Below are 11,836 nucleotides of genomic sequence, written 5' to 3' on the forward strand. Positions count from 1 at the left end.
AATGACTAAAATGCCATATGTTTTGCTTCAAAAAATATTTTCATTCATGAGTATATAATAAAATATGCTACCTGTGATACATTTCAACTACTGCCCGAATTGAATCGGTACTTATGATAGACAGTGTAAGTACACAGTCAATGGAAAATTCGTCCCGACCAATTGCCAATTTAAAGGTCAAGTCCACCTCAGAAAAATGTTGATTTGAATCAATAGAGAAAAATCAGACAAGCACAATGCTGAAAATTTCATCAAAATCGGATGTAAAATAAGAAAGTTATGACATTTCAAATCTTCGCTTACCGTATTTTTAACAAAATAGTTATATGAACGAGCCAGTTACATCCAAATGAGATAGTCGATGATGTCACTCACTCACTATTTCTTTTGTTTTTTATTGTTTGAATTATAAAATATTTCAATTTTTACGAATTTGACGATTTGGACCTCCTTGCCTGAAGCACAAAATGTTAAAATAATGGAATTCCACGTGTTCAGGGAGAAATGAAACTTCATCTCACATGACAATGACGAGAAAATAAAAATATTTCAGATTTCATATAATAAAATACAAAAGAAATAGTGAGTGAGTGATGTCCTCAGTTCCTCATTTGCATACCGACCAAGATGTGCATATAACAGTTTTGTGAAATGAAGCGAAATGCCACAACTTTCTTATTTTACATCCGATTTTGATGAAATTTTCAGTGTTATGCTTGTTGAATTTTTCTCTTTTTATTCAAATCAAGTTTTTGTTGGGGTGGACTTGTCCTTCAAAAACAGCAATAACTTTCTTATTCCTTGTTCAATTTGACAAAAGATAAAACAATGTTAATGGCTCATAACGATTGTTTCCATTGAAGAGTTGACTACACTGTTTGAAGTTCTTGTCTTCATCCAATCCCAGGTTTATCTCTGCTGCTCAAATTCCTTTTCAACCATTTTCTTGTATTCATCCAGTCCTCCTTCCATTGCTCTGACACTTCCTTCACCACATACCCATAATTCCTTGCAAACTACTCGGATTAAGCTCTCGTCATGAGAAACAAGAATGACTCCACCCTGTATGAGAGGGAATAAACATTCAGTTTTATTATGAATTATATGCAAGACAACCTGCCAAACATGTGCAATATGAAATTGTTTACGAATCATAGAAATTAATTAAAAATATAAATCAGCTGTACAAACCATGGAAAGAGCAAAAAAAGACTTGCCGGTATTCTCATAGCATCTAAAAACAGATGGATTATTGACTGCTCTCAGTTAATATAAATGTCTTCACAATAGCCTGATCAGGGGTCAGTTTCATAAAACTTCTAATAGCAAACTTGCGATAGCAGTTAAAAGCTACTGAAATCATTTGATTTGATTAGCTTATAGAAAACTTATCATAAAAATAGTGCATTCTTTGCGATCATTTTGTCACAATATATGTTGCACACAATCACAACTGTTGTAAGCAGTCGCACCACCAATGGTGAAAGGAGATTTAGCTGATTAGTTAATCTGATGCCACACAATATCACATAGGAAATTTCATCAGTTTGAAAAATGTTGACGGGGTGGGTTTGATTCGACCCCCAAAGTTAAAAAAAAACCAAACCAAATGAACAAATAATGTAGAACTCTGACTCCTCTTTGCACAGGGCAATTAGCAAAAAAAAAGGAGAGAAATAAAATCAGTTAGTAAGATGTATTTATGCATTTGCAGTGAGGGCATTTAAGAATGAAGATGAGAATATAAGAATCATGACTGAATCATACCTTGAATGAAAGCTTCAACTGTTTAATTACCTTGAATGAAGATAGTGCTTTACCCAAAGCTTCAACTGTTTAATTACCTTGAATGAAGATAGTGCTTTACCCAAAGCTTCAACTGTTTAATTACCTTGAATGAAGATAGTGTTTTACCCAAAGCTTCAACTGTTTAATTACGTTGAATGAAGATAGTGTTTTACCCCAAAGCTTCAACTGTTCAATTACCTTGAATGAAGATATTGCTTTACCCAAAGCTTCAACTGTTTAATTACCTTGAATGAAGATATTGCTTTACCCAAAGCTTCAACTGTTTAATTACCTTGAATGAAGATATTGCTTTACTTAACCCCAATGCTTCAACTGTTTTATTACCTTAAATGAAGATAGTGCTTTACCCAAAGCCTCTACTGTCTCAATATCCAGATGATTTGTTGGTTCATCAAGAATGAAGAAGTTAGGACTGAAATTCAAATTAAATAAAACTTAGGTCATTCATCCATTCACTATCAACTACTTATACATGTACATTTATGCATACATCTCAAATTCATAAATATTTTTGCATGCCAAAATGACTAAAATTCTGTTTTGGTTCAGTATATTTCTGATGTGAAAGTTTGTATAAGAAATCAACTAAAATTACTATAGATTTTCATCACTACTTTTGTAGAAAAAAAATTGTGAGAAATGGCAATCTGGGAATTTCTATAATACACACAACATATGGTGCAGTCTGTGACATCACAAAATAAAAAGTTTACAAATTCATAAGTCTGTTATTCTTTGACAGATATTATCAAAATGTCTTTAATATTCTTTTAATATTTTTGTGCTTTTATCAAAACCAACTTAAAACCAGTGTGAACTTCCCCTTTACATCTGATATTTTACAAGTGAAACGCCTCTGATAGTCTCGCCTGCATTACCCCTCTCAACATACATGTAGTAGCCATGCTGACTTGTAAAACCACTATGATGAATAACCCTAAATACTTAGTTCATTTATCCTTAATAACCTTGACCTTGATCATGTGACCTGAAACTTGTGCAAAATGATGAGTGATACTTGTTGCCCTTGTGTCCACATTCCATGTCATAGGTCCAAAAACTTCCTAAATTACGATATTGATCCTAAATGGCCATTTGGAATGATACTGTGATACTTGATTACCGTTACATGTCCAAGTTTCATGAAACAGATTATAATGCCATTCCAAAACTGTAACATTAAGATTTGAATGCTGACAATGCTGTCACTGCCACCCCCACCGTCAGTTGAAAAGCAGTGCCTATAGTCTCACTTTGCTACAAGGTAAGACTATAATCACATAATTCCCAGTTGCATGTAGTAAATCACACATCACAGCATTGGTCAGATTCACTCTCAGAAGTTGTGTGATGACATGTATGCATCAACAAGATTATGTGTTAAATATCATGTTTACATCAATATATTGGAAGGACTTTTAGTCACATGTAAATCTTTGTGAAACACCCCATGTTTATATTCAGGCCAGAGTCTATACTGCATTGCATATATTGGAAACGTTCCAGCTTTCACTCATGGGTATAGATTGATGGGGGAGGGGTCATAATAGATCATTCCAATGGACCATAGGTTCAATGATCAATTCTATGACAGTGATGCAAATTCTTTAATTAAAAATAAACCACTTACTTTCCAGCACACATTAGAGCAAATACAACTCTACTCTTCTGACCACCAGATAGACTGGACACTGGTCTGGTAGCAAGGTCACCCGTCACTCCAAATGATCCTAACTGCTGTCTGTATTGTTCTATCTGTTTTCCTATCATGGAAGGGCACAAAGAAAGAGAAATAATCCAACTAATCTATTAATCTGAAGCATTCTCTGTAGAATGCCCAAGGAGCTCATCATTGCCCTGGCTTTAACCTGACCCTGACTCATTGGCCAATACACTTTTACACAGAAATTACTTTAAGAGAGAGGTTTAGATTAGGTCGAGCATTGTGGTCCAGTGGATTAGTCTTCTGGATTTGAAACAGAGGGTCATGGGTTCAAATCCCAGCCATGGCGTTATTTCTTTCCAAAAAAATTGATGAAAAATGTGCAGCTGTACTGAACCCAGGTGAGGTAAATGGATATCGGGCAGGAATTTATTCCTTGAAATGCCATCGCAAAGACTGCAGGGCTAAAGCCAGGGTAATAATACTGATTGGAAGAGCATAGGGATATATCATTATTATTATTACATAACAGATATAATGACAACCCTTGATTTCAACATATTAATTTTGCTAATCATCAACCTAAATGGTATTCAAATAGTCCCACTTTCTAAGCTTCTTTGTGTTCCAGAGAAGGTGAAAATTTCAAATTCATCTGGCCAGATACCATTCCTGCTGTTTAATATACACTAGAACCCTTTATAATATCACAAAACTCAAATTCTGTAATTAAACTGTTATTAGTAATAATTATAGAGGTAAAACATCCCCAATTGCAGCTAAGATATATAATGCAATGCTTCTTAATTGTTTGATTCCACACACTGATTCAAAGGAAAAGTCCACCTCAACAAAAAGTTTAATAAAAAAACACTGAAAATTTCATGAAAATCGGATGTAAAATAAGAAAGTTATGACATTTTGAAGTTTCGCTAAATTTCAAAAAACAGAAATATGCACATCCTGGTCGGTATGCAAATGAGGAGACTGATGACATCATCCACTCACTATTTCTTTTGTATATGATATTTTGAAATTTTCTCTGTATCGTCAACTGAAACAAAGATTAATTCCCCCTGAACATGTGGAATTAGCATGTTTTAATACTATATGGTTCAATCAAGTTGGTCCTTATTGCCAAATCTGTAAAAAAAAAAAAGAAATATTGTTTAATTCAAACAATAAAAAAACAAAAGAAATAGTGAGTGAGAGACATCGATTGTCTAATTTGTATGTCCCTGAGTTGTGCATATAACTGTTCTGTGAAAATAAGCGAAACTTTAAAATGTCATAACTTTCTTCTTTTACATCAGATTTTGATGAAATTTTCAGCGTTATGCTAGTTTGATTTTGCTCTATTCAATCAAATCACTATTTTCTAGGGTGGACTTGACCTTTGAGAAACAATCAAAATGGCTTCACAAAAGAAGATCCATTCCCTCCAATATTCTCTCAATAAGGCAAATCACTAAAGAACTACAAGTATCTACGGAACAAGGTACTATCATCTTCCTTGATTTTTCAGATGCATTTGATAGCATAAAGCATTAAAATATGAATAAAATTCGATCACATTATGGTATCCCAAAAAAGATAATACAAGAAATTGGTGTATATATACAGATCCACTTTCCTTAGTTCAAAGTGTAGATGGACATACTTAACAGTTTGTGACAACTTCTAGAATTCTTCAGGGTGATACTTTGGCACCCAATCTATTTGTAACCATAGTAGTTTACATCTCAAGATATTCTTTGGATTTTGTAAGAACAAAAGGAATTGACTTTTAAAAGGTACATTTATTACTGCTAAACATCAACTGTTAAGGCCCTTTTCAGATTCCGTTTTGGAGCCAGAGATTTGCCATTGTCATCTCGCAGTCATGGCAACACGTTTATAGATGCATCTTTTATTTTGCGCCATTTCCATATTCAGCGCACTGATTTCTTGAAAGGTGAATTTCACAATCTGTATGCCGTTGAACAGACATGTTTTTCACTTTTATAAATGGGTTTTGCTCCTTTTTTGTCACACCATGGGCACTATTACCAATTGTGATTGTGTTCCATTTTATTTCATTCAAACCTATGTCTCCAAGTAGGGATCAATTTGACTGATTTAGATTATGCTGATGATTGAACTTAATATTGTCTAGAACCAATATGCATAAATGTAATGAACAAATTAAGACCTTTGAACAAACTCGCATATATAATGAGCTGTGACCTTTGACCTGCGGACTTCTAATTCGAAATTAACCCCGAATTTTTGTGTCATCTACCTACACACCAACATTTTTTAAAATCCATTAAATATTTTTGAAGTTTTTGCTCAGAAACCAACTCGCATGTTTGATGAGCTTTGACCTGCGGACTCAAAATTCAAACTTAGCCTGTATTTTGGTGTCAACTGCCTACACACCAAAATTTTTTAAAATCTGTTAAAAATATTTTGAGTTATTGCGTGGAAACCAAGTGGGGGGGGGGATGGACGGACAACGCATAAAAAGAATCGAACAAGCATCACACTGAAAATGTCACTAAAATCATGAGTAAAATAAAGACATTCTAAATTTTGCGTAATACAATGATACGAGGATGAGAGATTCAAGGATGTTACTATTTCTTCCTTTTCATTTTTTTGAAGATCTGACAATTAAGAAACTCTTCAACAAATAACAATAATAATATATAACAAAGGTAATTCTTCATTTCATAGAGAAATGAGCATATTCTACATGTATATTTCATATAAGTAAATGAAAGAAATACAGAAGTGAGTGGGTGATGTAATCTGCTCTCTCATTTGCATACAAAACAGGATAAACACAGAACTGTTTTGTGTAATTAGATCAATCATAAGAAAGTCTCATTTTTCATTTGATTTTGGCGAAACTTTCAGTGTTGAGCTTGTGGACCTATCTCTCTTTATTCAAATAAACATTTTGTTGTGGTGGACTTATATATATTATATATAGTAATTTAAAAAATTCAGATATACCTGGGAACCTAGATGCCATGACCTCTATAGCATTCTTATCAAAATTCATAGTATCTATATGATGCTGACTGAAGTAGCCTATCCTTAGGTTTCTATGACAGTGTCTGATACCAGTTACAGGATTGAATTCACCTAATAAGATCTTCAGAAGAGTTGTCTTCCCTGAACCATTCTCACCAACCTAAACAACAAAGAGGGGAAAAAATGAGAATCTTTGCAAATTTGCATGGTGTGAGAAGTTACTAATAATTGACCATGTGGCTAATCTTGAAAGGAAGTGGAAAAGAATGTGTGTGATAAGATAATGCAGGCGAGACAAAAATGAATATGTAAAAATTTACATGCTTGATTAGGTAAGTAAAGTTTTGATCATCAAATGTCTAAAAATATCAAACCCCAAAACTAATAAAATCATTGTCACTCCCATATGCATACCTGATCCAAATATGAAGTTGATCAGTCAAAAGGGTTTTAGCTATGGTAAACAGAGCATTTTAACCCTTATTCAACAGGAGGGGGTCAATTTGGCTCCCCCCTCCACAAATTCTGCTGCTATGCCGCCGCGCATTTTTTTTTTATGCGCCGCTCACTGACTTTCTACATTTAAGTCTTGCACATCTTTTGAGACCAAATTTGCAATGCCCCGGTACGCGGTTCCAAAATTACGCAATAGTTTGTAAGCGCATGTCGGTCCCAATATTGCTTCAGAACGTGATTACATGTACAAGGTCAATTTGTTTTTCAACCAAAAATCATAAATGTATGATTATTTTTACTTCTGTTGGTTTAGATGGATTTATTTTGTTATTTATGATCTCAAAAGTGTCCCCAACAAAGTTTATAAAAAAACAACAAAGGTTTGAAAAACAAAGAAATACATCTCCCACTGAACTATAGTGGAACATTATGAACAACCCCATGCACTTCTGACTGTATCCACTCTATGTCTTCCTCTTTATGAGCTCTCGCAGTAGTGACATGTTCCAATACAAGGCGAGGGGACGGGGGGAAGGAGGGTAGATTGATAAATCAGACTATATTGTAAATGAGAAAGTCAAGTAAGTATTTTCATGATTTATTTCAATAATCATGATGTATCCATCAACTTTATGCTAGAGCAGCATGGATAAAAATCACCAGGAGGCATGTCAAAACAAAGGAAATAACTAAACTCTCGGTAGATGTACATGTGGAAGCCACTGCCTTCAAGGTTTCAGGACGCAAACCTCTCCTCACGAGCCGGAACATCCTTTAAGTAGACGGATGTAAAGGAATTGGCAGAACACCAGAGAGTAGCACTTGAAGAGTCATCAAGGGGGACACCTTTAAAAAGTGCCCCCAAAAAATCATGGGAAGCTGCAGAAAAAAGGATGTGGCAACATGATAAAGAGTTGTTCCACTTTGGAAACATTCGTCTTGTCAAGATACCACTTGTGCACCCGGACCTGACACCACACATTGTACTCTAGAACAGAGGAAAAATTCAAGAGAAGTCATAAAGAGGGCCAACAGAGCCGAAAAGATGTGTGAATCTTGGCAATCAAAGAAGGTTCCCAATTCAGGTGGACTCAACGCCTCCCCCATCTGGGGGGGGGGGGGTAATGCACAAAGCATGTAACAAGCTTTGCCTCTGGCCAAGAGCGATTGTGATCAAGAAGAATTGCAAAGCAATGCACTTGACAAAGGCTTAAACAGTGAATTAGTTGAGGCATCAAGGACCTCAGGGAGACCCCAATAATGCGCAAGCTTCTTACTTGGAGGACGTTGAGAGAATGATGACCTCAACAATCTAGAAGTAGATTGGAGTTCGAACAAGTCATCGGTAAAACCAGCAACAGAGGCGATAGCTGAACAGAAATCTACGATGATCGGCAAGCACCTGCCTCCTGTTGAGAGGCAGGTGCCTGTGTTCGCGGACGCGAAAAGGAGCGGCATGCAGAGGTTTGCACTTGTCCACAAAACTCTATGGGCCCACAGGCACGGCTGGTGGCAGAACCACACCACAAAAAGGTGGGAAGCTTGGCCTCTGATAGGCTGAAGCGCTAGGGAGAATACAAGGAATCCTAGCACTAAGTTGCCAAACCAGAAAAGAGAACCTAGCTTGAGGCTGAGGCAACCAAGTCTTCCGACAACAAGCCATAGGTATCGTTCCGTGGTAGTAAGTGCTGACGGGATAAAAATAACACCAGAGTGGTGTGAAAGCCATTGGAAGTGTACCTTCACAGGAGGCTTAGTTTTGGCTGTGATTAAAAGTCACCTATGGTGACATATAAGATGGACAGAAAGAAATAAAATGTCTCCATCACACACCTATGATGGCATATAAGATGGACAGACAGAAATAAAATGTCCCCATCACACACCTATGGTGGCATATAAGATGGACAGAAAGAAATAGAATGTCTCCATCACACAGATATGATGGATATAAGATGGACAGACAGAAATAGAATGTCTCTATCACACACATATGGTGGCATAAGAGATGGACAGACAGAAATAGAATGTCTCGATCACACACCTATGGTGGCATATAAGATGGACAGACAGAAATAGAATGTCTTCATCACACACCTATGGTGGCATATATGATGGACAGACAGAAATAGAATGTCTCCATCACACACATATGGTGGCATATAAGATGGACAGACAGAAATAGAATGTCTCGATCACACACCTATGGTGGCATATAAGATGGACAGACAGAAATAGAATGTCTCCATCACACACATATGGTGGCATAAGAGATGGACAGACAGAAATAGAATGTCTCGATCACACACATATGGTGGCATATAAGATGGACAGACAGAAATAGAATGTCTCCATCACACACATATGGTGGCATAAGAGATGGACAGATAGAAATAGAATGTCTCGATCACACACCTATGGTGGCATATAAGATGGACAGACAGAAATAGAATGTCTTCATCACACACCTATGGTGGCATATATGATGGACAGACAGAAATAGAATGTCTCCATCACACACCTATGGTGGCATATAAGATGGACAGACAGAAATAGAATGTCTCGATCACACACCTATGGTGGGATATAAGATGGACAGACAGAAATAGAATGTCTCCATCACACAGATATGGTGGCATATAAGATGGACAGACAGAAATAGAATGTCTCTATCACACACATATGGTGGCATATGAGTTCACCACTTTCAGTGGTTCATGGTTCAGTCATCCATAATAATGTGTCTGATGATACATATCATATATATCAAAGGCACAGGTAGAATCTTTCCAATTTCCTAAGGTGAAAATTTGCAGATTTACATTACATTTTAAAATAAACATTTCTTTTTCATTTCCCATGTTCCATTCATTTTCCTGGTACCAAAGAAATGAAGTTGACTTCCAGGACCCATCTTACAGTGAGTAAGATGGGTCCCGGAAATCAACTTCATTTCATTGATCAATAAAAATTATGCAACCCAGCACAAACATTGAGAAATCATACATAATACAAAGATACATGTATACATGTATTAATGTCTTGACTGATAAATAGGCTCCTCTTATTTCCAAAGGGACATTCCTCAATGAAGAATTATAACATTATACATTTCTATAATATAGATTGATGAGATTAATCATAACTCTTTGACAGACAGGGTCTAAGACAAACTCACGATACATATTCTTGACTCCATGTTAGCTGAGAGGTCTACAGAGCCAAAGATGGGTACGTCAGGACCATAGCTGAAACTGACTTCATCTAACTGAAGGATAGGTGGGGATAGTTTATGTAACTCTGCTGGAAACCTTTCAGAAGTAAAAAAAAAGGTACATTTAAATAACTCAATGGGTGAGAAGTAATGAACAAAACATTTAAAAATAATACAAGAGAAATAAAACTAAAAAGAACTATAGAAATTAAAAGATAAAAATGTAAATATCATTCTTGGAATCTTTCAATATCAGGTCATCAAGAACTAAATACTTCTTATGATGAAATCATTTTATGTAAGTATCAGCAATTTATACTGTAGGTATAGCTGTGCCTGTATCAACCACAAATTGGTGGTAAGCATGTGGGTTAAGTTATCACATTTACAAAGACTTCAAAAGGGTGAGATGAAAACATTTCATCCCACACTAAAACTCTAAACATTTTTTTGCGGCACTCGTGCGGTCTCGGAGGGCGGGGGGGGGGGGGGGGGGCTGTGAGACGGGTCCAAATAACCAAGCTATATTATATTATATAACCCAGGTTGCAAGCATAATAGCGCAATTCAATATGAAAATGGAAAGTACTCAGTAATAGTATTACGATAGTACTTTTTGAATAGTTGGCAGCTTTGCAATGCTACACTGAATCAGACCATTAACTTCGTTAGAATTAAATTTAGCCCGCAACATCAAATTACACAATTTAAGAATTTTGACTCTTGCCACTTACCTTAGTATAACTTCACTTTCCTTCTCCACTGGAATTAGTTTAGGCCTGACAAAAAAGAAAAGAAAAATAATGCTGCTGGTGATGATATGAAAAAGGAATAAAGCAAAATACATCATCAAACCATTCACAATACAATTTTTTCAATATACAAAAGTCAAGGTTATGTTTATCAACTGTTATCATTAATATTCACTAATACAAACTGGCAAGGATAATTGTCATTTCCTAAAGATGCACTTATCTAAATATGTCTACAGTTTTGATCAATTTTGCTGTTTTTTTTAAGGAAATTCCTTTCCATCAAACACCAGCCACCCACAAACCATCAAAATATTACAATTTCTTTTTTATTTATGACTATTACCACCCCAAAACCATCAATATATTACAATCTCTTTTTTATTTTATGAGTATTACCACCCCAAAACCATCAAAATATTACAATCTCTTTTTATTAAATAGTATTACCACCCAAAACCATCAAAATATTACAATTTCTTTTTTTACTGTATGAGTATTACCACCCCAAACCATCAAAGTATTACAATATCTTTTTTACTGTATGAGTATTACCATCCCAACACCATCAAAATATTACAATTTCTTTTTTTTATTTTATGAGTATTTTACCACCCCAAACCATCAAAATATTACAATCTCTTTTTTATTTTAAGAGTATTACCACCCCAAAACCATCAAAATATTACAATTTCTTTTTTTTATTTTATGAGTATTACCACCCCAAAACCATCAAAATATTACAATCTCTTTTTATTTTAATAGTATTACCACCCCAAAACCATCAAAATATTACATTTTCTTTTTTACTTTATGAGTATTACCACCCCAAAACCATCAAAGTATTACATATCTTTTTTACTGTATGAGTATTACCACCCACCAACCAAAACCATCAAAATATTACAATCCTTTTTTTTT

General features: G+C 35.3%; 1 protein-coding gene across 1 annotated transcript; it reads right to left on the reverse strand.

Moving 5' to 3' along the window:
• Window positions 1-724: 724 nt before the first annotated feature.
• Window positions 725-11,484, reverse strand: LOC121427310 (ATP-binding cassette sub-family F member 3-like). Its single transcript, XM_041623649.1, has 7 exons — window positions 11,471-11,484; window positions 10,898-10,942; window positions 10,128-10,260; window positions 6,473-6,653; window positions 3,440-3,572; window positions 2,134-2,221; window positions 725-1,062 (listed from the first exon to the last, which is right to left on the reverse strand). Exons 1-7 carry the CDS (start codon window positions 11,482-11,484, stop codon window positions 910-912), a joined length of 747 nt encoding a protein of 248 aa, XP_041479583.1. The 3' UTR covers window positions 725-909.
• Window positions 11,485-11,836: the final 352 nt, after the last annotated feature.

This window comes from Lytechinus variegatus, chromosome 14 (assembly GCF_018143015.1).
Source record: "Lytechinus variegatus isolate NC3 chromosome 14, Lvar_3.0, whole genome shotgun sequence".
Taxonomy (NCBI): domain Eukaryota; kingdom Metazoa; phylum Echinodermata; class Echinoidea; order Temnopleuroida; family Toxopneustidae; genus Lytechinus; species Lytechinus variegatus.

Bases quoted from the DNA above. Each gene is read 5' to 3' on its own strand.
- LOC121427310 (XM_041623649.1), bottom strand. The intron at 10,261-10,897 runs GTAAGTGGCAAG...TACTTCTGAAAG, and splicing joins GAAAGTGAAGTTATACTAAG to GTTTCCAGCAGAGTTACATA. The intron at 6,654-10,127 runs GTGAGTTTGTCT...TTTGTTGTTTAG, and splicing joins TGGAGTCAAGAATATGTATC to GTTGGTGAGAATGGTTCAGG.